General features: G+C 33.3%; 2 protein-coding genes across 2 annotated transcripts; one reads left to right on the top strand and one right to left on the bottom strand.

Moving 5' to 3' along the window:
- The first annotated feature begins 1,502 nt into the window (after positions 1-1,502).
- LOC120125708 lies at positions 1,503-6,502 on the top strand. Its single transcript, XM_039144069.1, has 2 exons — positions 1,503-1,507; positions 5,130-6,502. Exon 2 carries the CDS (start codon positions 5,154-5,156, stop codon positions 6,357-6,359), a length of 1,206 nt encoding a protein of 401 aa, XP_039000000.1. The 5' UTR covers positions 1,503-1,507; positions 5,130-5,153; the 3' UTR covers positions 6,360-6,502.
- Positions 6,503-9,991: 3,489 nt separating this feature from the next.
- LOC120125706 (zeaxanthin epoxidase, chloroplastic-like) lies at positions 9,992-14,660 on the bottom strand. The gene is made up of 16 exons (XM_039144066.1): positions 14,140-14,660; positions 13,785-13,947; positions 13,573-13,647; positions 12,986-13,086; positions 12,747-12,859; positions 12,292-12,503; positions 12,037-12,128; positions 11,798-11,912; positions 11,602-11,705; positions 11,221-11,266; positions 11,078-11,142; positions 10,892-10,978; positions 10,650-10,704; positions 10,463-10,548; positions 10,287-10,374; positions 9,992-10,199 (listed from the first exon to the last, which is right to left on the bottom strand). The coding sequence occupies exons 1-16, from the start codon at positions 14,658-14,660 to the stop codon at positions 10,119-10,121; spliced, it is 2,004 nt and encodes a 667-aa protein (XP_038999997.1). The 3' UTR covers positions 9,992-10,118.
- Between the last annotated feature and the right edge of the window lie 13,070 nt (positions 14,661-27,730).

The raw sequence follows: 27,730 nt of genomic DNA, 5'->3' as shown, positions 1-27,730 counted from the left end.
CCCGCTACCTTTGTGCCGGAGTCGATCAGTCACCCACTTTTCATCAACCCCTGCAATCTTGGCCAGTCCGTTCTTGAAGGGCTGACTCTTGATATGTTTAATATATGCCCTCTCTAGTTTGATGCTTTCGCAGTGCAGTAGAGTAGTATACTCTTCGATAGTAGGCACCATGTCTTCTTGGTTAAAGGTGAAGCAACTATATCCCGGGTTCCAGAATTGAATTAATGCTCGGAGTAAGGGCTCATCAGTCTTGACATGGAGCAAGAGGGCGACATCACCATATCGTTGGCTGAACTTCTGCTTTCTGTCATTCTTCCAACTGTCCCAAATGTTTCGCAGCTCTTGGACATTATTCTGTTTCAGGCTGACAGCGGCATAACTAACCAGTTCTGACACATAGTTTCCCTGAAGACTGTCTCCCTTCTCTTTCTGAGCCTTCTCGGACCATAGTCGTGCCTTAGTGTTTTCAATATCTTGTATTACAACACCTTTGTCCATTAATTCGAATTATTTTGTGTATAACAAACGCTTTTTAGGGATCAATAGCCTCTTGTAATAATGCAAATGCTAGAAAACAAACACAAAGGTAAAAACGTTAGTAAAATAAAAATACAAATAAAAAAATGACGGAAGGAAAAAGCGCAAAAAAAACATGGTTAGGGTAAAAAAATCCTAAGTTTTGGAACGTGGTTTCGGGGTAGGCTCTAATTCTTCATGGTCTCCCGGTTTAGGTTTTAAAAAAACGGTACCCGAGTTCTCCTTGTCGGTGCCCCCTTGGGCTTGCCAGACCCTTAGTCCTAAACCCATCACAGGCTTGTGTGGACTAAGTTAAACTCGAGGGGACACATTCCCTTATGCCCGCACGGTGAATAAATTCACACGAAGACATAAGGTATATGAATCCCGAAGGCTACTTGCTAGGCCCGCACGGTGAATAAATTCACACGAAGGCGTCGCTTTCACCCCCACTTAAAATAGGAATTGGAGCTCGGGTATAGAGCCTTAGATGAAAAAAAACTTTGAAGTCTGAAATCATGAGAAAACGATTAGTCCAACTATTTACTCGAAAATATAATCAAAAGTAAGTAAAAAGGATCGAAATATTACCTTAAAATTTAAACTTACCCTTTTCGTTAAAAAGACAACTGGAAATTACCTTAGCCTGACTCACTTACCTGTCCCCAGCGGAGTCGCCAAGCTGTCGCAACCGTCTTTCGGTTGGATCCCGGAATTGGGCTTCGACTTAGAAAAATGTGGGTTGGAGTCGCCACCGATTATTTATTTTAAAATAAATAGGTTAACCGGATACCTTATTTCTTACCTGATCTGCGCCTTACCAAAGATGTGTCGGATTCGGGAGTCGGTTACAGTCAAGGAAGAGTTAGCACCCTTGAACTGCCCTTTCGGTACTACGTAATTTCCAATTGTCTTTAATTCAGAAAAATATAAGTTTAAATTAAAAGGTAAAATTTGATCTTGAATTACTTACCTTTGATTATTTGAAGATGTACACTTAAAAAATGTTAGATTAATTAACCGAATACAAGAGGAAAAACAAATAAAGAAAAATGGAGAAAAGAAAAAAGGATAATAGTAAACATACATAATGAGGTGCTAAGGGTAGAAGCATGAAAACACACTAAAGGTAAAGTATGCATATATCTATATAAATGTTAAGACAAAGAAAATATAAAATAGTGACACATACTAGGTAAGACAAATAAAATAAATAAAAGTATATGTATATTTGATAGTAACAATAATGATAAATAATTAAATATTAGAGGGAAAAAGGAAATAGGGAGGAAAAACATATATGTATATATAAATATAAATGAGTGGAAAGTAGAATAAAAAATATATACGTATGTAATAAATGTATAATAAAATAATAGGTAATAATACAAGCAAATATATATATATATTAATACGGAGGGATTAAATTGAATTTAAACGCGAGTTAGATGCTCGAATTAAAAGAAAACAAAAGTCATAGGCTGAATTAAAACAGATTTACAGTCGAACTGAGCCTTTTATAACAGTGAGGGACCAAAAGTGGGATTTAACCACCTTTATTAGAAAACACGCGGATCCTACCCGGGTCTGGGTCGACACGCGGGTCACCGCTCGGATCCATGGGCTCAGTATTTAAGCCAAAATTTTTACAAAACCTTCATTTCTCTCTTCCCACGCCAAAAGCTCTCCTTCCATCTCTGAAAACACTCTCAAGTGTTCTTCAAAAAATAAGAACACGGCCAGATTCTTCAAAAATCCAGAAACCGACCGCCCTACGCCGCCTCGCCGCCGCCGTTGAACGGCGTCGGCCGCCGTTCATCGGCGGCAAAATCAAAAGATTTTTTTACTTTTCCGAATGCTTTTCTTCTCCTCGTTTTGAAAATCAAGTTGGTTTTTCAAAAAAAAAAAGGCCTCGGGTTTTCGTAGATCTATACAAACGATCTCGAACGAAAACATCTTTTCATTGGCCAAAAGATGTTTTTTTTGGATTTTTCTAAGCCAAACATCAAATAATAACAACATGCAAAGGCGAAAAACAACAAACAAGGTAAAAAGCTACCTTTTTTTTATTATCTCTCTCGAAGATCTTTACAAGGGCTTGGACTTTCTTGGCTATTGTGTGTGAGTGGTTGTTACACAGTGATCTCGTGTGTGAATCCAGTGTAAATCGTCCCCCCACAACGAGTTTGATTACCCTTATTTATACTGGAAAAAAAAAACCTATTCTTAGATTATATATTTGAGTCCTAATGGAATTCTAAAACTGGGTTCTTGTTTTCCAAATGTGCACGTTGTTGGTGTGTTGTCGAGAAGCACGGAGGAGAGGCGTGAATGGTGAAGACTCGTGAGGCGTGGGGGCTCGGTTCTGGAAACGGCGCTGACACGAAGGATGAGCATGCGGCGCTAGGGTTCCTGGAAACCCTAGGGAGCTGATCTGCACATGGGTCTGGGCCTGGGGCTGACTTGGGCTATTGTTGGACTTGTAATATCGGGTCTGTATCATAAATAAATAAATAAATAAATATGTACATTATGTAATATAATATAATATATATTATATGAATAATATCCATGATCGAAATTTAATGTCTTCAAGTCAAATAAAATCTTTCCACTGTTAGAATTTATCGACAATTACTTCATTCATCATAAATTTGGCCTTGGTAGTGGCTGCAAATTTGGAGTCTTATTTTTTTTCCTGGGAAGAATACTTTAATGTGCAATATCAGTATTTTTAACAACAACAAATGACAATGATCATAATTATAATGAATTAAAAATTCAATGATTGGAATACAAATTTAAAAAGTTTAGTGACAAAAGTAAAAGTGCCTAAGTTTAGTGACTAGCACTATAGTTTACCCCAATGTTTTATTATAAATATAGAAGAATAAAAATATGTTTACTAATCTTAGATTCTTAGTAAGGGCTAGTTTAGCATTTGTTTGGAAAATTAGGTGAAAAAGTTATTTTGAGAATTATTTTTGGATTATTTGGTGTAAGATTTAAGTGTTTAGTATTAATGTAAAAAAGTGATCTTGAGAAGATAATTGTTATTTTGAATACGATGTTATAAATTAAAAATATACGTTTAAATTATATTTAAATTCTTTAATATTATATTATATGAAATATACCAGTTAAATTATAATATATATATATATATATATATATATATATAATTTGTTAAATAAATTTATAATTGCAATATGTATTGATAAAATATAAATTTGTTAAATAAATTTATAATAGCAATATGTATTCCGTGGAAATTTATAAATTTTAAAATAATATTTATTTAAAAAATTAGCATTATGAGATATATAATTTGTGAATCTACAGATGATTTATTTATCATATAATTATGTATTGATAAAATATAAATTTTAAAATAAGCTAACAAGATAAATATTAAAATTATAAGTTTAACTAAAAATATTTTTCAAACATAAAGTTTATAATTTTTACATTTATTCTGAAAATATAATTTTAAAACAGACTTGTTTTTCAAATATATATATATATATATTTAATATTATTTCTAAGTCGAAAAAATAAGTTTAACTCTAAATTCACTTTATAAACACAAAACTAGACGGTACGAAGTATACACAACGTGGAATTATGATTGTCCCTGGCTTTATTTAACCTGTCAAGCTAATTTATCATTGAGAATGGGTCCCCCCATATTCGCCGTACCAGCGGCTAAAGGTAACTTAAACACTCCTAAAACAACAAAAGCCTTATCTCTTTTTCGTTTCACCCTACTTAATTAGACTAGGAAATCCTATTTGATTACTTGGGATAATTTGTAAGTAAATTAAATCATCTAATTTTATTTATGATAACTAATATTCGATCTATTAATTGACTAATTCAGATTATCTATTGCAGAGGCGATGTCGACATTCTCAACCCAATTTACTCTATTCACAAACACAAAGATTTGAACCTCTAACCTTATTTAAGGGATCTAATGTCTCATCTCACTAGACTAACTAGTTGTTAGTAATAATTTAAATATTTAAATGGTTCAATTAAATCATTTTTCGTTAAATTTTAATAAAAAAAGTTGATATATTATTAATAAAATTTTATAATTATACATATAATTCTCATTATTTATATATTATATTAATTTAGTCATAATTTTAATTTAATCTAATAAACTGATAGAATATATAAATATTGAGGATTAAATGTATAATTATACCAATTTGATTAACATTCAAGTCACCTATTTTATTAAATTTTGAACGGAAAATGGCTTAATTAAACAATTTAAATAATTAAATAGTGTGATTGATAAAATTACAAGATTAATGATCAAAATGAACAATAAAAATAGTTAAGTGGTCATATAAATAGTTTATCCTAAAAAATAAACGTTTAAACAAGAAAGTAAAAGCTATACTAAAAATAATATTTAAATAAAATATAAGCAACAACTCAAAAACAGCTATAAATACGCACCGTTTCTCAACTTGATAAAGTTCTTTACCCCAAGAATCAAGTTCTCTCCACTCTTCTTTTCTCTGTTTACACAGACAAAAGTAAGTCGTCGGAAACCTTTTTCTCCGACGGAGTATTTTTTTTCTGTAGGAAATTAAAAGGAGACGTTAGTTATTAGAGCAACAATGGTCGACGTTGACCGGAGGATGTCCGGTCTGAATCCGGGTCATATAGCTGGCTTACGCCGTCTATCTGCTCGCGCTTCCGCTCCTTCAACTCCGGCTTCCCACCCTGTTCGCAACGGTCTACAGTCTTTCGCTTCTTTAGCTGATAAAGTTATAACTCATTTACGGGGTTCGGACTTTCAAGTCCAGCCGGGTTTGTCGGACGTTGAGTCCGCCCGAGTGGAAGCCGAGTTTGGTTTCGTTTTCCCACCTGACCTCCGAGCAATATTATCAGCCGGATTACCCGTGGGTCCTGGTTTTCCCGATTGGCGATCTGCAGGGGCAAGAGTCCATCTCCGGGCTTCGCTTGATCTTCCCATCGCTGCAATTTCCTTCCAGATCGCGCTTAACACTTTTTGGTCCAAATCGTGGGGTCCGAGACCGTCCGACCCAGAAAAGGCTTTACGAGTCGCAAGGAATGCGCTTAAAAGGGCTCCCCTTTTGATTCCCATTTTTAACCACTGCTATATTCCCTGTAACCCTTCTCTAGCGGGTAACCCAATTTTCTTCATCGACGAGAACCGTGTCTTCTGTTGCGGATTTGATATATCTGATTTTTTCGAAAGGGAATCTTTGTTTAAGAGCTCTGGATCCGACCCGGAAGTGTTGAAGAAACAGAGATCCGTTGGCGAAAAATCAGCCGGGTCGTCCACTATTTTTTCGAGGCGGAGTTTGGATGCGGGTTTGGTAACGTGTACAAGGACACCTAGATGGGTTGAGTTCTGGAGCGACGCGGCAGTTTATCGGCGCCGGAGGAAGTCGTCGTCATCATCATCATCGTCAAATTCATCGCCTGATAGATACATCGATATGCGGATAACCCAAACTCCGAAATGGGTCGATGAATACATTGGGCAAATCGGATCAGTCCTCCGAAAAGGCGGGTGGGGCGAGTCCGACATAACGGAGATCGTGCACGTGTCAGCATCCGGGTTTTTCGAGGGAGATATGGTTTTATTGGATAATCAAGCTGTTCTCGATGCACTTCTTCTAAAAGCGGATCGGTTATCGGATAGACTTAGAAAAGCCGGGTGGAGCTCCGAAGAAGTTTCGGATGCGTTAGGGTTTGATTTTCGACCGGGGAAGGAAAGGAAACCTGCGAAGAAATTATCCCCGGAGCTCGTAGAAAAAATCGAGAAACTTGCTGAATCAGTTACCAGTTCATGATGGAGCTTCTAAGAAAACTTATTTTCCTGTTTTGATAGAAGATATTTACCCTAAAACTTCGTGGTTTGTTTTCCTCTCTTTAGGGTTAAAAATGAATTTAGAAAAATATTTGGGGTAACGTGCTGTACTATGTAGTAACAAAAAGAAAAGAAAAACTGTCAAAATGCCATTGTTGTTCATAATATAAATAAATTCATAAGAAAAATAGTTATTTTCGTTTTGTATTTCTATTGTATATATATATATATATATATATATATTTCAAATTATTTAGTTTGATGTACTAATTTAAATTCGAATAATTACTTAGTAATCTTTATATATATATATATAAATATATATAATTACTAAGAAATTTATTATATTTATTCATCTTAATTTAAAATTTTGATATAATTATCAATATTTAATTAATTAATTTATTTAAATATAATGTTATAAAAATATTATAAAATAATTTTTAAATTTAATTTGTTTTATTTAAAATTTTATAATTTAAATAGATGTTTTATCTTGTTAAATCAAATGATAATTATAAATTAAACTTAAAGATATATGATTCATTATCAACTAAGCTGATTCAAGTGGTAAGTAATTTGATATCATTTAAGTATATTTTAAATTTAAGGTCTTATATATGTATAAAATCTCAATTAAAAAGCTTACCTGTTAAAACCATCTTAATTAAAAAAATCACATATCAAAATAATCAAGTGTGTTTGGTTTAATTAAGACGAACTCTGAAATCAAAATAATAACCAAATATATATAGTGCGTGTGTCTGTGTGATTCATTTTGCTCGTCTAATATATTAAAATATTAATACAAATAAAACACATATGTTAAAATATGCTATTGAATTAACAATGAAATATTTTGTTTGTGAGCTGGGTCTAAGTCAGCGTCTTAAATCGGCATCAGTGCACGTGTACTTGTTTCCTTATTATTAGCCCCACTATTCAGACAAATTTTAAAATTAATTAAAATGAATATTCAAACTTATAAGATTTGAAATATTAATAAGCTCTCAAATACTTAGGCACGAGGAAATAAATTAAATAAACTAAACTAAATTAAACTAAAATATTTTAAAGTTAATGATTTAAAATTTAAAAAATATTATTATTGAATTTAAAATAAACATTTTTCAAATTATTTATTTAATTCACACGTTTTAAAAAAAATCATTTTAAAAATTTTAAAAATTTTAATAAATAATGTTAAAATTCATAAATATTTTATCACAATATATAAAGAATCAAAATTTAAATTCAATATAAAAATAAATAATTTAAAAATTTTAACCGAACTAAATTGATCTCACACCAACCAACACCCTCGTTTTAACTGTTGCTTTCATTTATCTTTTTCATTTTTTTTTTTGGAACTGATAAAAGTTTAGAAGACAAGCACTGTAGATATTTGGACTTCGGATAAAGATCTCCTCTTTCAAGATACTTTTAATTATTATTTAAATATATATTTATGATGATATTTTTATTTAATTAAAACAATAAATAATGGTAAAGTATACAAATGGTCAATCGATTATAAAATATTATTTTGTCGAATTTCTCAATCATTAAAAGTTATAAAATGGTCTCTCTATTATAATACAATGTTATGTTTTCCTATTATTAAAAGTTACAAAATAGTCACTCGACTATTCATATATTTTAAATTCATCATTTTTCGTTAAAAAATTAATGTCCGTTTAAGCTAGAAGTTAACTTACTGACTGAGATATGATAAAATTATATTTTAATGGTGTTTACTAGCACCGTCATTGCTTTTAAGAACTGACTCGACGACATAATGTTTCAAGCACTGACTTGATGACATAATGTAAACGAAGAAATCGACCCACAAAATATAACTCAAACGATTTTAAGATCATATTTTTATTATATCTCAGTCAATAAGTTTACATCTAGCTTAGACGGTAGTTAATTTTTTAACAGAGAATAACGAGTGTAAAATAAAATAATGTTTTTTCCTTCTCATATAATTTTTAAAAGATTTTAATCATTTTCAAATACAATACAAATTCTTGAAATTGAAGAATTAAACATTTTTTTATTTTTCAAAAAACAAATTGTTGTTGAGTTCCAATTTCTTGAACAGAAACACATGAATATCGTCATTTCGTTAACAAAATAATTTTAATTCATTTCAGTTCAACAGTATTTATATTATTAATATAATTAATAATGTATCGGAATTTAATAATAATAATAATAATCTAAATTTGTCTTCTCAGTTGAAATTTGACGAAATACGGAAGAAAAGCATATGACTCAGCCGGGGGAAGAGAAATTTGAAAAAGGGGGCACGTGATGCGGGGTCCAAAATGGTCCGTACATAAGATGTGAATGGGATAGTTTGAATTTTGTTTGTTTAAATGTTTTATTATTGAACCCAAACGTCAATCACATCGCGAGTTGTTGCTTGTTAATATACATATCACTTACACGTTAATATTATAAATAATTCTAAAAAGAATATTTAAAAATCAAAACGAAACTAGAAGAATGGATGGGTGATTGAATTCGTAGTTTACCTAATAACATAAGCAGATCAGTGTTGACCGAAAATGAATACCTCATAATTGACAGTGGTAAATTAAATATTTGATCATGCCACCTCTCCCACTTGTCCACTACATTTTCTTGGACATTATTATACTTGTATCTGACAAAACCACATTGATTATTACGAAAAATGAAAATAAATATTATCCCAAGTGATAAAATGATAAAAATTATCCCAAGTGAGTTAGTGAATCAGAACACACATTTAATGTTCCAACGGTCACTGCCACCGCCACCCGAACCGACCGCTAGAAAGTTCACATGTCATCGTTCCCCACCGCTTTCAGCCTTTCACGTGTTAGACCCTATTTTTTAATATTTTTTTCCCCAAGAGAAACGACATTATGTGCACAGTGCATGCATATTTATCCTAGATCTGATCACATAATATGCAAAGAGAATGCCATTTTTCCAGAACTGGGACAACGATGGGGTTTTATGAATGAGAAATGGGCTTTTACCCCCTTCGATTATATCTGTTTGCACAGGATATTTCCGTATTTTTGTGTCATGATTTTATATATTTTATAATATATTCAATTTTAGTGTCGAAGATCATTAAATTTTGATTAAGCTTAGGCTCTCATTTAAGCTACTATTGGCTTGTTGCTCGTGTTTCCAGAGGTATGAAATGAGGGATGGTGTCTTATCTTTGGGCTTTCTGAAAAGGAATGACTCTGATTGGCAACATGTGCGTCAGTTTTTGTCAAGCAAAAGGAGACAGTAAATAGTTTAGTCTGGATTTTAGTGCCACATATAATTAGATGGATGGATATGAAGATAACGTTGCATGGAAATGGATGGACCTTCCAACTTTGAGATTTCTCAAAATTCTTCCCAACAGTGACCTCACTTACCTTCACATTAGCACTGTTCAGTGTTCACTGAATTTGTAATGAAGTCGGGACCAATGTCGGGTAAATTATTTCCATACTTTTCCCAGGCAATTTACATCGTATCTAAAATCTACCATCAAATGTTCACATATTCATTCTTAATATAAATGAGATGATTCCGGTTGAAATTTCCAGTTTCTGTTCTGAGATAGATGTATATGGCTTCTTTGTGTAACTTTATTAAAAATGTAGTTGATTTTTCAATCACTCCATCACTGTAAATAAATGCTGTACAAGGTCATGATTTCGGAAAATGACATGTTTATGAATTTTCAGACTGCCTGAAGAATTCCACCAGCTTCCTTTTCAGCCATCTTCGGATGTGATCTCATCACCTTCACTCGGACCGCTGCCTGAACATTGGTCGGGATGTAAGATGAGGTTCAAGTAGGGGGAAAGAGTGGTAGAACGTAAATTCATAGATTAATATTAGTTATTACCTTGTGATCGGAACCGAATTCGATAACATCATAGGGACGAAGACGAGTAGGAACATTTGGGGGCACCCTCGATCTTCTTCCTCCATGGCTGCAAATCCAGAGTTTGTTTTAGAGAAACTCCATGAAATTTAACATGTATATATATAAAGATGTTTCCTTGCTTCTCATTAACTTACTCTATAAAGGTCCCATGCTCGCTCTGCAAATCAACTATGAAAAATGCACCATTTTTATAGTTGATTTGAGCATGCATTTTGGATACCTGAGAGAGATTTAGCGAAAAAATGTTCAGCATGAAATTGTTACACAAGTGAGGAAACTATGTTAGCTCCAGATCAGGGTTCTTAAACAATAGAAGATCACCTGCTCCGAAAGTATCACTATCGACGTTTCTGGAAATTTATCGCTCTTTTCACTCCTGCGATGACCATTACACAGCAGCAGACATAAATTTCTATTAGAAAAGCCCCCCCCCAACCCAATCAGTTAGCTGTTTACCCTGGTTTCCAACACCCATTTCCCGAAAACCGAAAAAATGAAAACACAAAGTCCATTTAAAAGGAACACAGTTGTATAAAACAAGCTTATTTTGAGTAAATACATACCCAATCATGAAAGTTTTGTTCTCATCCCTACTTAAACAAGTTGGTTGTGAGGTAACTGCTTCGTTTCCAACGGGCAACAAGTACCAGCTGCAAAACAGATTAGATAATAAATATAAGAGCCTATACTGTTTAATAAAATGTCAAACAATATGCTGGTGTTCACAAATATAAAACTATGATACGCACTCTCCAATAATAGTCTGCTCCAATGCATCGTTATCTTCAAACCATGTCCTCAACTGGTGACTTGCCTGAAAAATGATTTCACGGATGTTTCAAACACGTCCCAGATCCATTTATGAAGAAGCGGTAGGATGAAAGCAACATACCTTGTCTGAGAGTCTGCAATTTAAGGACCTTCCTTCTAGTTTTGAGCTGCAGACATGTCAATCCGTTGTTAGAAGGAAGAAGAAATTAGAAACCTTGTCCAAAAATCTTAGACAGTTCTTCTAGACAGATTACTACATTCATTCCCCGATTGAAAGCTTTCTTTTGAGATTTCAAAAGTTGTCACCCTAAACTCTCTATTAGCCATAGGTTCACAGTGCCGTTACACGAGTCTTGTCAAAAGAAAAGCAATAGAACCATAAAACTCAAGATCAGTGTGGTAGAGAAAGCTAATTATTCTAAAATGATATATCATTACCAAACAACCTTGAAAGCCGAGGTAAAGAAATTAACAGACGAAAACATTCGTATCAGGATCTAACCTGTTACCACCTAAAACCCAGCTGAGCATTACGGGCATCGCCATGTCGATGAAAAATCTGCCACCAACTCTTCCTGGATGCGGGATCCGAAATTTTGTCAAAAACTGAAAAGAATTCAGATGCCATAGTGATCATGCATTGAGATTTTGCATAGTTGTTCATTTTAGATCATTACTTGCTTAAAATGGATTCTTACCGATAATGGACCTAGCCCTACACCTAAATAAGCCTTGTAAGTTGAAGCCATGATTGCAGCCATTCTTGCCATTCCATGGATGATTGCAACTCTGAGCTTTCTAGCTCTCTCATAGCTGCGAATTCAATGAGTAAGTTTTGGGTTGAAGCAAGACAAAAGAAATGCCAATTATACATGCAGTTCTGACCTCCCTTTACTAATATTTGACCCTTTCCAAAATAAGAAAAATGCTATCATACCTCCTTAAAGAAGATACAACATCAACCGCCGTCCCTGACTCAACACTTCTGTTCCATGCCTTATCAAGTTCTAACGCTAATTGGTAACTATCCTGCAAAGATGAAGGGAAAAATAGAAGTGTTCATTTGGCACTGGATTCTCTAGGATAACCTGACATCCTTCTTATTGATTGGAAAACATAATAGATACTATTAAACTACACTACCAACAATACTTGGAACATCATTTTATCTTTGGCAATGCTTAAGTCGTACCTCAATGGCCATACATCCCCCTTGACCCATATTTGGCTGCATTGCATGGATAGAATCCCCAAGCAAGGTTACACGCCCCCTTCCCCATGTTAACGAGGGTGTTCTGTCATATATGTCACGTCGAAGAATCGCATCTTCATCAGTAGCAACTAACAAATCTATAACATTATCGCACCAACCATCGAATATTTCAAGCAACCTTACCCTTTTACCTGCAAAAAGATGAAAAAAAGAAAGCAAAAAAGTTGGAAACCAGTTTTAGAATCGATAACCAAATCCTGTAATAAGTTGGGAACATTCAGTATGAGCACTCTTATTAGTTGAAAATTTAACAGATGTACACAATTGAAATGAAAACCCAAAGAAAAATCCATGGCAACTGAAGCCTCTTCAAAGTTTTTGCTGGCTTACATATTGAATTCTAATAAATAAAACATGTAAGGTAATCAATCTACCATTGGTATCTACACCACCAGGTGGTTCCTTGTGAAATGCATACCACTGCATCTTTCCAGCTCCAACATCCGAGGAAACAAAGTACTGCTTGTGTCCCAAAAATACACGGTACCTTCACAGGTGAAGTTTCGATAAGCAACTACAAGTATCAAGACCCCAATGCATTCTAATGGTATTATGAAAACAAAATGTAAAACTGTAAAGTCAATCATATTGCGCAAAACAAAAAGGAACATACCCAACAGATTCAATATCAGCAGGCACAAAGTCTGCAATACCAGTATAGCAAGTGTAGCCTGAGTATACAGCGTCCGTAGGCCCAAATAAGTTGGTCCTCACCTGAAAAAGAGAATTCACAAACTAAGATATCACTCCAACACTTAAAGGTCTAAACAACTAGTCACAAACAATCAGTGTCGCTACTAGTGAAGAATCATGTGCTCATGTTATATTTAGATCTTTATTTTGCTCAATTACGGGAAACTAAATGAAAAGAATGCATGTAGTTGACCTAAGTTTATACTCTAGAGTTAAGGATTAGTTTCTAGCTTTGTTTTCTGTTGGTACCAACTACCAAGGGGCCAAACAGTCCACTCTCTTTACAGTCAACTCATATTTCCCTGTACCTGAGTTTTCTTAGTACGGGTCAATTTTAGCTGTTGTTTCCGCAACTGATTCAGCTTCGAAACAGCATAGCGGAAAAATTAATAATCAAATTATCAGGGACATGTTAAATCAAGGTTAAGACCAGGTTGCAAACAGTCTAGCATCTAAACAGAGAAAGATTATGTTCATCGTGTATAAATAGTTTAAATAAAATTGTACCTTCGACCATATTCCATCAGCTCCAACCAGAAGATCACCTTCATAACGCTTTCCATTTTCCAGAACAACAGTGACCTGAACTTTTAAATTACATAATTACAGAAAATAAATGTCAACAACAAAGAATTAGCAGTAAAATCAGTTTGCCTTCCTTCAGCTACAGTGATTGTTAAGGAGAGAGACCATCTTAACCAATGACCAATCCATATTACCTTATTTCCATCATCTTCAAAATCAACAACATTACTCTCATTAAAAATTACGTCTTCGCCGACAGCTCGAGCCAGGATCTCTTGCAAAGTCATCCTACTAATAACTCTTGTAACCGGCAGCCCCCTTTCTGCGGCAGGGGTGAATGTATCAAACTTGATGTACCTGTTTAAACCATGTATCATTAAGTGTGATAACATCTACAAATTTTCAACAGTGCCTCTCCTAGTAGTTTACCACATGAGCCTCAACTCTATAGCATCTACATATTCTCTACTTTCTGGGTTCTAATCTTTGGATAGTTTAAACAGTTAGAGGAAAAGAGAAAACTTACACCAAGAATCATTAACAACTCACCAAGTTCCGGAAACCCCATCAACCAGTCCATTAATTCTATCTCCGGTGATGCAACCAGCCTCCATAACTTTTTCAGCAACTTCCATATCAATAGCCTCTAAAGCAGCCAATGCATTGCTTTGAATCTGAATTGGACCCCTATATTGCCCCTCGCCTCTTATAGCACTCAAATCCTTCTCAAACACCACCACATCAAAACCTTTCCTTTTTGCAGCCAATGCAAAAACCAACCCCCCAATACCACCCCCAGCAACCAATACCCTCAGCTTCTTCTTCTTATCCACTTGATTCCCATCGAATTCGTTCTTCTCGCTAGTCTTTGAAACACTTTGGATACCATCTGCTACTGTAGCTTTGACTTGCAAAAGCCCCTTGTTTTGCTTACTTGCTTTGCTTCTAAAATGGTGATTAGAGTGCAAACAAGGCGAGGATTCTATTGAAACATACTTTGAAATGGAAACTGGAAACTGGGTTCCTGCGAAAACAGTTGCCGAAGGATTTTGAAGCAAAGTTGTAGCCATTGCTTCAACTTACAAGGCCTTGTTGATTATTTTAAATAAAACAAGGAAGCAACAAAATTTGTTTTTCCTTTCTATTAAAGGAGAACAACTTATGGTTTACGAAGGTAAGAAAGACAGCAAAATGAACAGATTTCCAGATAGGAAAACTGAACAAGTGCTCTGATGGAAGGACAAAGGAGAAAACAAAAATTAACTTACCCTTATTCCCATATTTAATTGGGTAAGGGAAGATAAGATATTAGAATGTTGAGAGCATCTTTCGTTAAAGACTTTTAAATTATAAATTGAGCTGAATACTTAACAAAGGAGAAAAAGATTCAAGAATTTGAAGCCACACGCTCATAACCTGAACAACTAGTCTGATGTGACATGCACCGGTTATGGGGATTCCAAAAACCACGTGGCAGAACCTGAAACTCCCACAGCATTATCATGGATGAAATACATTGACACGTGTTCACGTTTATGTGGTCAATCTTATCTTATTAAAGTTTACCTTCCACTTCATTTTTTTTTTGGTAGCGGAGGTTGTTTGTTGGGCGAGAAAATGAAGTTCCTAGGTGTTTAAATGCCAAACGCTATTAAGCATAAATCTCTGTCATATTCATACCCATTTTATTATATTCGTTTTTAATATAGGTTAGGTTTGGTTCAACTATTAAATACCATTGAAATTAACAATGGGTTTAAGTGTAAATAATTTTTGGAACATGCCATTAAAAATTTTCAATTGACAACTCTTATCTTCTTTAAATTGTGTGTTTAATGTCTATTAAAAGTAAAATTTTTATTCCCTTTTCTCATATACACGAATTCTTTAAAAATAATAATTGATTTAAGTAATTTTTACATAGTCAATTTTTCTTTTATACTCTAGAATGATGATCAAGGATCAGGTTAGAATTTTCATTCAAAATCAAAACTTGAAAATTTAAATAGGTATTTATTTATATATATTTTAATAATAAAAAATTAAGGGGCAATAGCTCCCTTAAAACTACATATAGTTATGTCTTTAACAATAAAATAATATTTATTTAGAATTATTTTACACAAACCATACATATATCATCATTTAAACTCAATTCTTTTTTAGAAAAAAACAACATTGTTCAATGGATCACCTTTTCAGTATAGACATTGGGTTGCCAAATTGTATCAATTTATTTGATTAATCTTACGAGACTTGTAATTTTTAATAGTCAAAAGTCTTTTTTTTTTTCCGAGTAAATTAACAGTCAAAAATCTGTTCATTGTTAGATGGACCACCTTTCCAGTATAGACATTGGGCTGCCAAATTGTATCAATTCATATAATCAACTTTGATTAACGAGATTGTAATTTTTAATAGTCAAAAGTTTTTTTTTTTCGAGAAAATTAACAGTCAAAAATCGATTCATTGTTAAATGGACCACCTTTCCAGTATAGACATTGGACTGCCAAATTGTATCATTTCATATAGTCATCTTTAATTAACCGAGGCTTGTAATTTTTAATAGTCAAAAAGTCTTTTTTTTTTCGAGTAAATTAACATTCAAAAGTCTTTTCATTGTTAGATGGACCACCTTTCCAGTATAGACATTGGGCTGCCAAATTGTATCAATTCATATAATCAACTTTGATTAACCTTATGAGACTTGTAATTTTTAATAGCCAGAAGTTTTTTCCCCTAGAAAATTAGCAGTAAAAAATCGGTTCATTGTTAAATGGACCACCTTTCCAGTATAGACATTGGGCTGCCAAATTGTGCCTACTTTAACCATTACTACGGTGGGATAATGTTAGTTTATCACCCCACTTTAATCACCTCCTCACATACTATATATTATTGGTCCACAAGTGGAATTTATTTATTTTATAAATAATTTCAATTAATTTTTATATTATTTACTTATTCAGAAACATTAATTAAAAATATATATCATTAATGTATTTTTCACTTTGTAAACCTTAGTTTTCTTTTTTTTATTATGTGGTTATTTTTTCTTCTTCATCTTTATAATCGGTGGCGACATTAGTCTTAATGTTAATCGTCGATTGGCAGTATTCATTGTTGTTTTTATTTTATTATGTTGTATCTTTGCTTTTTTTGTTTTAATTTTTAATAACTCTAATTTATTATCATGTTGATCTTCCCTGCTTTGGACCCTCATATTAAATTTAGATATGCAATTAACGTTCATGCATAGTTTTCTCACCAGGGACAGAGCCAAGATTATAGTTAAAGAGGAACAAAGTATAATTAACAATAAAAAATGGGAGGGAAAAAATAAAAAAAAAAAATCAAAACTTGAATGTCTAAATAAGTATTTATCCTCACATATTTATTTACAATAAAAAAACTTGGGGCAGTGACCCCATAGAACTATACATTGTTTCATCCTTGTTTCTCATGTCATTCGATTTTAATTTACAGTTTGTCGGTGATTTTTTAATAGTTCGATCTCCTTTTGTGGTTTGTTTATCGATGAGGTCAGATCTATTCTTATCTATCTTTTATTCGAGTTTATTGTGTTAGGTTTTAACTTTTTTCTTTATATGATCATTGTGTGATCTTAAGTGACTAGTTTCTTATGTTAAGGAATAAATGTTCTTATAATGTGTTTTAATTTATGATTGTGACTGTAGAATTTAATTGTAATTTGTATATTTTTTTAATAAAATCTACGCTTCTGTCTTGTAAAAAATATATATATAACAGTAGATTAAAACTATTTGCTTAAAAAAATTCACCTCCAACAAATTAAGTAACATTTATGATTAATAAATAATGAAATATATGTTGATCAACTATTAGTTTGATTAGTTATTGTAACATATGTAAATACGTGATTTAAATGTGCTTAAATATATGTTAGAAACTTTAAGAATTTAAAAAAATATCTAAATATTTAAAATAAAATATCAAAGCACGAACAACTTACCTTAGCAGTTAAAGGAATACATTGTTATTTCTAGAGGTTATGAGTTCAATTGCAAGGATGATTGCATGTTCATTATCAAATGATTGAAAATATTTCGAACATATATTACTTTAAAATCACCTTAGTTTAATCAATATATATATAATATTAAAAATAAGAATCTCTAGAAAAATTGTGAGAGATATAAACTGTTCTAATTTGATTTTATTGTAAATAAGTTCTCATATATATAAATATATAATCTCTGAACTGATTACAAAAAAATTATTTATTCAAAAAAAATTAATATCACTTAAAGAAAATTTCACTTCCTTTTTATTACATAATATATATATATATAATAATGTAATTTATGTCACATATTAGGGGTGACTCAATGGGTAGATATATGAGTTAAAGCAAATGGTGAATACAGAAAGAGATAAAATAGGAAGCGGTGCAATAAACAGTAATAAGAGAAAAAGATGTTAAATTCAACCATAAAAAAAATAAGTACACTACAAAAGCATAAAAATATATTACAAAATAAGAAAAATATCTATTATTTTCACTAGAATTGAACAAAATAATATAAAATGCAAATGTATAAAAAAAGAAGATGATAATATAAAAGATAACATTATATTAATTATGAAAAAATATTAGTGACGATCAACGGATAAAATACTATTGACACCATCTTTTGGATAACAAAACAAGAGAAACTACATATTATTCAATAGGGCAAGCTACGATGATCGGAACTGAAGTGGGGCTTGGAAATTGAAGGGTGGATAACATCGTTTGTGTCGGAATCGTCTTTCGGTTATTGGGTCCGAAAATTGGATTTCGACTTGGGTTAAATGATTAGGAGTCGCCGTCGATCATTTTAAAATGAATTTAGGTGGGTCGGACACCACCTTACCTGATCTGCGTTTTACCAGAAACGTGTCGGGTTCGGGAGTCAGTTACAATCAAGGAATGATTAGCACCCTTGAATCGCCCTTTCGGTACCAATTAATTCATCGATTGTCTTTAATTGTGAAAATTGAAAACTTAAATTAAAATTTAAAAACCCGATTCTAATTGCTTAACTTTGATCGATTGAGATTATTACTGAAAAAGACAAAAAGACTGTTAGATAGAAAAATAAAAAAAAAACGAAAAGACAAAAAAATAGTAATATAAAAAATAAATCAAAGGAAAAAATAAATAAAGAAAAAATAAAAAAAATTAAATCAAAGAAGTAAATTAAAATTAAAAATAAAATTAAATAAATAAATAAGAAAATTAAAAAAAATATTATTTTAAAAGTACTAAAATGGAAACAATATGAAGTAAAAATAATTAATACTAATAACAATTGAAAACATAATAATAATAATAAAATAAAATAAGAATTGAGGGGTCAAATTGCAAACAATGTAAAATATAATTGGGGACCTAATTGAATCAATTGAAAATACAGTGGCCAAATTACATATGGTAACTGAAATGAATTGCGACTCAAAATACCAGGGACGACGGAGAAAATTAAACTATCAATTAATTACAACTTAGTCCCTCCCCTATAAATAGATTAAAACCCAAAAAAATCTTCATTTTTCACCCAACAACAAAAAAAACTCATCTCCTTCAAAAAACACTCTCCCCCTCTCCTAAGCCGGTCGAAGCCCGACCACCGCTCGATGGCACTCTCCACCGCAACGCCGCCTCTCCGGCCGGGCAAACCCAAAATACCCCGAAACACTCACCTTATCCTCGAGATCCCAAATTCGAACCCTAAAATATCGAAACCAAACCCCCTCGACGTATATCTAGGTTTAAGTCTTCGGGTTTTACCTTTCCTCGTAAAAACCCGTCCGTTTTCCGGCGTGCTTGCTTCTCGCTTGGCTTCGGGTTGTTTTTTTGTATTTTTTTTTCGTATGTTTTGGTGGGCTTTATTTTTGGTGTATGGTTGTTGGGTTTTGATTTTTTCTGTGTTGTGATGTGGTTGTGGCTATGGCTTACTATGGACTGTGTTGATTTAGGCTTGTGTTTGGTTTTGTGGTTCTATCTGTTCTGTGATGGTACCGTTTTTGGTTTATGTTTTGTGGCTCTTTGGTGGTGATGGTTTTCGGTTACGATGGCTCGGTTTACTGTTCTCCTATGTGGTTTCCCTCGGCAGTGGCTTGGTGGGGGTATTTATACCCACCACTGGTCGTTCGTTTGTTCCGAAATATGAGGCTTGTCTTTGATATTGTGGCCGGTCATCCCGGGATTTCAGGCTGACCGTTTCGCCCCTTGACCGTTCGAGATTCTGTGTGGTTCTGGTTTACTGACTTACGGTGCTTGACTGAGATGAATTAGGGTTTCCAAACCCCAAACCTAACCAGGCTGGTTCATGCCCAATCTGGACTGTTACTGGACCTAATCTATGGACCTAAAACGAGATAAAAAATAATTAAATAAATAACAAATAATAATAAATTTTTTTTAAAAAAATTATATTTTATATATGATTTTAAAAATGACTTTCAAAACCATATAATATAATATATTTTCAAAAAATATTTTAAAACTATATATGTTTTCAAACATGTTTTTTTTAAAACTATATAATATATAATTGTTTTCAAAATATTTTTAAAACTATATATTATATAATTTTTAAAAATGTTTTCAAAAACTATATATTATATAATTTTTTAAAATGTTTTAAAAACTATATATTATATATTTTTCAAAAAATGTTTTTAAAAAATATATATTATATAATTTCCAAAAACCATTTGCAAACTAATATATATATATATATATATATATATATAAAAGTATGGACGAAAATTAATGTCTACAGTTTGAAAATGCAATGTAGGGTTTTTTCCATGTGAAGTTTGGATCTGTTGAATACGAAGACGCTGTTAAGTTTAATTTGTTTTGTTGTGGTAAAAAAAATGGTCTTAAAGAGATGTAATATTTTCCAATCGTATTTTGTTATTTTTTACATTTTTGTTAAGACTGAAGTAAGTCACTTCATGTCGATAATCACATGGCGCGAAGCTAAGGCGAGAGTTGTTTTTGCATCCTGTTCGGAAGCATTGGCTAGAACCTGCAACATTCTCACTCCGGTCTTCCACCTAGTATTTCGGCTAAATTACATAACTGACACCGTTTACTTTTAATTTTATTTTTCTGACACTGTTTGACTAATATTTCCAGAAGTAGCACTCTTTCTGTTGAGTTGGCAAAGGCGCGTCCCCGGGGACGCGCTTTACCCGTGTTTTCGCTGAGTTGGATGCCACGTGTGAAAGGCGCGTCCCCGGGGACGCGCTTTTGCCAACTCAGCAGACACATATTTTGTTTTATAATAAATAGTTTATTTTTATTATTATTATAAATTAATAATATATTATGTAAAATGTTTCGATTATAATGCAATTATTTTTTATTTTGATTATCGATCTATTAATTTTATCAGTTAATTATTTAAATGTTATCAATCTAGTCATCTCATATCAATATTTAACGAAAATATTGATGCATAAGTTAATAAATTAGTATAATTACATATTTAATCTTCAAGACTTACATATTTTATAAAATTAGTCTTATTGAAAATTTAATTTAATAAATTTAATCCTCCAATCAGAACATGAGATGTGTCATCGTATACATAAATTTTTTAATAACTTTTAATTTGTTTAATTTAATATTTTTCTCTACTTAGAAGGTGAAATTATTATTATATTTAAAAAAAATATAACTAATAATATTAATTATTATATTAAATAAATATATTAAATATATTTATGTATTTAAAAGTTAAAAAAAATTATTTAGGTGTACATACATTGACAAATTATATAAATGCAATAACATTAAATTATTAGAAACAAAAACATTCATTTAAATACAATATTAATTACATAAGAGTTAACGGTTATATGATGATAACAGAGCTGGACATTTTTTTCTATTGTGCCCGATGTTTCTACAATGCCCACATCGTTTTTGTTCTGTTGACTTCTCCCGAATATCCATATCACAATGTATTCTAGTAGATTTTGGACGACCTGAGTCCCTCAATAGCAATGGATCTGGTACAATTGTAAGCCAAGTTTGAATCTCATTTGGGTCTCTTTCGTTTCCTATGGGCGGAAACTCAAATTCATATACCTTGAATACTTGTGAAAGTTGGTATACGGGATCAACATAATTTTTTGTAGTCTAAATGCGAATGTGAGCAAGCAGCAATGACATGAGAGAATGGATATTTGAGTGCTTGAAAGAAACCACAATCGCACCACCTCTCTTGCAGATTAACTCTGAAAGAGTTAGCTTCAATCCCTTGCAGCGGACGTGGCATTTCGGTTACACGAAACAATTCACGGGTGCGAGAAAAAATTTGTAACTAACATCCCATTTGATGCAACCACTTTTTTCTGTAAATCAACTACTAGTCTTGGGTGGTAAATATGTCCGTTTTGCATCCAAGTAAGAGCTTGTCCACCGAGCTTTGCAAAGAGTTGACCCAAACGAAAATAAGTCGTTTTAACCAACGCCGTGATTGGTAAATGACGCACCCCCTTTAAGGTTGAATTTATTGCTTCAGCCAAGTTTGTTGTCATATGACCATAACGATACCCCCCGTCATATGCATTTGTCCACATTTCTTTGTTGATGTCCATAATGTACTCGCACCCCTTCTTATTTTTGCCAAACAGCTCTTGTAGCATCGACTCAAACCTTTGAGGTAAGATTTCGTAACCTAAGCCATTAGGAATATGTAATAGTTAATATGAAGTATAAATAAGTAATAAGAAATTGATAGAAAAATTGGGAAAAAGTAACATACCCATCCGCATGACTAACTGACGTTCATCGTTCTTCTTGTATTTTCCGTAATAGTTTGCAGCAATATGACGGACACAATAACGGTGTTGAACATGTGGAGGTCTATACATTGTACCCAAAGAGTCCATTGCTGCTTTTATCCCGGCTCCTCGGTCTGAAATAATGCATAGTTGTTCCCTGGTGACAACATGTAAACGTAAATTTTTAAGGAAAAAAGCCCCAGACTCAGTGTCTTCTCCTTGAACGAGGGCAAACGCAACAGGAAGAATATTGCGGTTTCCATCTTGGACCACAGCCAATAATAAAACTTGCTTGTATTTCCCATACAAGAAAGTACCATCAATTTGGACAATTGGTTTACAGTACTTGACTGCATTAATACACTGAGGGTAAGTCCAAAAGACTCGGTAAAATTGGCAGCGATCGCGAACCATTCGATCATTCACGTAATGATGTTGAGTTTCGAACTCAACAATTGTCCCAGGATTAAGTCTTTGCACAACATGAAACCAACTGGGCAGCTCGTTGTAAGAGGAATCCCATTCGCCATGAAGTTTGCAAATGACATTCTGTTTTGCCAACCACGCTTTTTTATATGAGACAGTGTACCCATATTGTGACTGTATAGCAGAAATCAACACTGCAACAGCTATATGAGAGCTTTGCTTCACAATGGGCATGATTGCTTGACAAATAATGTTGGAGTCCAAGTTGGGATGATCCTGGTTTATACCTGTTGCACAACATGTATGAGGACCGTTGTATCTGGTTAGTTCCCATAAGTTGTTCTTCCTCTTCCTCTTTGATACACGGACCATCCATTGACATCTGTTGTGACGTTGGACGCAGTAGCAGACATATTTCTCCGTGTTAGATCGATCAACTCGGGACTGAACTGAGTTACGAATATTGTAACTCTTTATTGCCATCATTGCTTCCTCCTTCGATGCGAACTCCATTCCAATATGTAAATTACCGTCATTGACTGATGATTGAAGTCCATAGTTGCCAACATCAGGAAGATCTGGAAATTCAGGCTCATACATTGCATCATAATCAGCCTCATACATATGTGCAGGAAGTTCGGCTGGCGTTGTATTTATCGGAACGTCATCCTCGTCATCATCAGAATGTACGTTAAACTGTGGTGAGTCAGGTTCAACGAATAATCCCGTTTCAGCACCATCTGCACCTGGCTCCCGAAGAGGTTCTTCTGGTGGAGATGAGGGTTCCTCCGATAATCCAATGTTGAGGTCAAATAAGTTCCCGCTTGCGTGTCCTCCCCTTGAACTTGAGGCCATTGTATCATGTGGGATGTGAATAGACTGTCGTCTCGTTGGCATTTCCATATGTAAGTCGAAAACATTGGCAGATGAATGTCTGCCCCTTGAAGTAGAAGAGATGTTGCCATATGGATTATTGGTGAAGCCACGTGGGTTGAGATCATAAGCAGTTGCAGATGAATGCCTTCCTATTGAACTTGATGGCATGGTATATGGCGTTGGATCCGCCATTAATGATGTGAAATCATTACAGATCAGTTGTGTCGGGCTATCAACTTGATCAGTTTGATATGCAATGCCAAAGTGAGAGGAATATGAGAGACCACGAGTTGCACGAACCTCAATAAAAGTGGTATACATTTCAATAAGAGAATGTGAACTCCCCATATGAGCATCAACCATCATAGAAACATCATCATCGTTTGAAAGCTGAAATGATGTATACGTGAGCGGAAAAAGTTCAGTAGGAAATCTGTACTGAAGTGAAGATAGTCTTCTCTGGCCTGCTACACGAATCTTTAACGAAATTTTTGTGATTAACTCCTCAATTGTGATGTTTCTCTTCAAGGTTAAGAGGATATAATGATCTGACTCAAAAACAACCCCCTCTTCAGCTTCCTTAATTTCTCCATCATACAAAACAACAGCAGAAAGACGACTCATTTTCAGGGAATTTGAGAATTTAGAGTTTGGGAATTTGAGAATTTGAAAGATTGTGAACTGAAGTTTGTTTTGAAAGTTTATAATACGTTGCATATAATAGTATCTATAATCGGAGTACTATTCACATGAAGGCGCGTTCCCGGGGGCGCGCCTTCCATTATTTCGTCAGAGAATATGTTATCATTGCCCTATTATGTCACTCATGTCCCTCGGGGACACTAGATATATCGGTACCTATTATTTCACTATTCACATGAAGGCACTTTCCCGGGGGCGCGCCTTTCATTATTTCGTCAGAGAATATGTTATCATTGCCCTATTATGTCACTCATGTCCCTTCGGGGACACTAGATATATCATTACCTATTATTTCACTATTCACATGAAGGCGCGTTCCCGGGGGCGCGCCTTCCATTATTTCTTCAGAGAATATGTTATCATTGCCCTATTATGTCACTCATGTCCCTCGGGGACACTAGATATATCGGTACCTATTATTTCACTATTCACATGAAGGCGCGTTCCCGGGGGCGCGCCTTCCATTATTTCGTCAGAGAATATGTTATCATTGCCCTATTATGTCACTCATGTCCCTCGGGGACACTAGATATATCATTACCTATTATTTCACTATTCACATGAAGGCGCGTTCCCGGGGGCGCACCTTCCATTATTTCGTCAGAGAATATGTTATCATTGCCCTATTATGTCACTCATGTCCCTCGGGGACACTAGATATATCAGTAAATCAGGTAAATTATAACCAAAATTTAACTTCTTTTGAAAGTTCAGCAAGTTAAGAATAACTTAAATTAAAACGTTATGTGAAGTTTGAATAAATTAGATAAAATGTTATGGATAAATTGAATAAATGTGAAGTGATAAGTTGATTGTGACATTGAAATTGTATGGAATGAGCATTGAAATGTGACATTGAAAAATTGCCAATTCACCCCCCTCTTGGCTGATTCCGTCGATCGATGAACTCAACATAAGTTGATTTTAATGTATACGTTTTAATATATATGTTAATGATAAAATCATATGTATGGATAAATTTAATTTCAATTTAAGTATTGTGAACTATAATTGGAATATAACTTTTAATTTCGAATACAATTGGAATATTAAGTTGAAATTTAATGTTAAATTTCGAATACTATAATTTATATTTTAAATTTAAATTTGAATAATATTATTTTTATTTTTATTTTAAATTTCGAATAATATAATTTGTATTTTAAAAACATTTATCAAACATTTAATGTTAAATGTGAATAAAAATAACATTAAAAAATATGTATGTAACAACCATGAAACATTTAAATAACATAACCAAATTACATAAAATTCTGAAATATAATTATTTAAATAACATTAAATATAACTGGATCACCGATGTCGTCTTCTCGAATGAGTTCCACATGGCGGTGGTTGCCTATTTCGTGGAGGATTTCTTCGTGGAACTTGTTCTTCAGTCTCCTCATCTTCACTATCATCATCAGCAGTAGTATTTCTTCATTTGGTGTAGATGACGCTGAAGGGGCTGAAGGGCCTGTATAAAATAATGACCCTGGAGGAGTGCTAGTAACAATCCCACCGCTCCCCGGGAACTGTGGAAACTGTGGAAACATTGGCATCGATGTATGTGATCCAGATGGAGATTGAGGTGTCTGCGGAGAAGCACCACCAGCCAAATAAGATGCATATGAACCATATGCTGGATCATTAAACATAGTCGTATATGCACCTCCATATGGTATAAAACCCTGCGGGCTAGGCATGTAACCTGGCGGGCTAGGCATGTAACCTGGCGGGCTAGGAATGTAACCCTGCGGGCTCGGAATGTAACCCTGCGGAGATGGCATATAAACTGGTGGGCTTGGCATATGAAGTGGAGGGCTGGGCATGTACCCCTGCGGCATCGACGAATAAGGATGTTGTGGTGGGACTGATGCAGAACCGGTAGCGCCTTCTCTCCGTCCACCGTTAACTCTTATGTAATTAATATTGTATTTAAATGAATGTTTTTGTTTCTAATAATTTAATGTTATTGCATTTATATAATTTGTCAATGTATGTACACCTAAATAATTTTTTTAACTTTTAAATACATAAATATATTTAATATATTTATTTAATATAATAATTAATATTATTAGTTATATTTTTTAAATATAATAATAATTCCACCTTCTAAGTAGAGAAAAATATTAAATTAAACAAATTAAAAGTTATTAAAAAATTTATGTATACGATGACACATTTCATGTTCTGATTGGAGGATTAAATTTATAAATTAAATTTTCAATAAGACTAATTTTATAAAATATGTAAGTCTTGAAGATTAAATATGTAATTATACTAATTTATTAACTTATGCATCAATATTTTCGTTAAATATTGATATGAGATGACTAGATTGATAACATTTAAATAATTAACTGATAAAATTAATAGATCGATAATCAAAATAAAAAATAATCGCATTATAATCGAAATATTTTACATAATATATTATTAATTTATAATAATAATAAAAATAAACTATTTATTATAAAACAAAATACGTGTCTGCTGAGTTGGCAAAGGCGCGTCCCCGGGGACGCGCCTTTCACACGTGGCATCCAACTCAGCGAAAACACGGGTAAAGCGCGTCCCCGGGGACGCGCCTTTGCCAACTCAGCAGAAATGGTGCTACTTCTGAAAATATTAGTCAAACGGTGTCAGAAAGATAAAATTAAAAGCAAACGATGTCCGTTCCTAGTATTTCACCTGCTAGATTCCTGCCCGACAGTGCAAGTAAACACCTTGGTAAGTGAGAAAGATGGGGACCGGTCTTTGCATGCATGATCATTTGAAACATGTACTCGTCTAATCGGTCTTTCCCTATACAAAGAACAAAATCTTGAAGCTTTCCTTCTTGTTGCATTGACGTGAGAATATGATCGGTGACAAGATCCTGGTTCACACCTTGCAAAATAGCCGTGCTTAACTACAAGTCTGGGTTTTTTACAACACAAAAATGCCGGTCAATAGTATACAAAGTCAACCGACCAATCTTGCACGGTAAAATAGAGCCAAGACAATCAAGTTAATAAAAAATATTATTGACATTTATGTAGTTTACCAAAATTTAATTTATATTTAAATTATAAATATTTTGAGATAAATTAAAAAACTTAACAAATTAAAATATTTGAATAAACCGAGAGGGACCAGACCTTGGATCCGCCTTGATTTGGATATGATTCGAAGAATCCAAGGCTTTGTTTTTGAATTAAAAAAATGGAAATCCTTTATTTTACAACACACTTCAATTATTATTTATTTTGGCAAATACATACTTCAATTATTGCTTATTAAGGTAAGGATTCACAAGTAT

The sequence above is a fragment of the Hibiscus syriacus genome, unplaced genomic scaffold, assembly GCF_006381635.1.
Source record: "Hibiscus syriacus cultivar Baekdansim isolate YM2019G1 unplaced genomic scaffold, ASM638163v2 tig00110437_pilon, whole genome shotgun sequence".
Taxonomy (NCBI): Eukaryota; Viridiplantae; Streptophyta; class Magnoliopsida; order Malvales; family Malvaceae; genus Hibiscus; species Hibiscus syriacus.
This window is presented reverse-complemented; position numbering and strand designations above follow the sequence as displayed.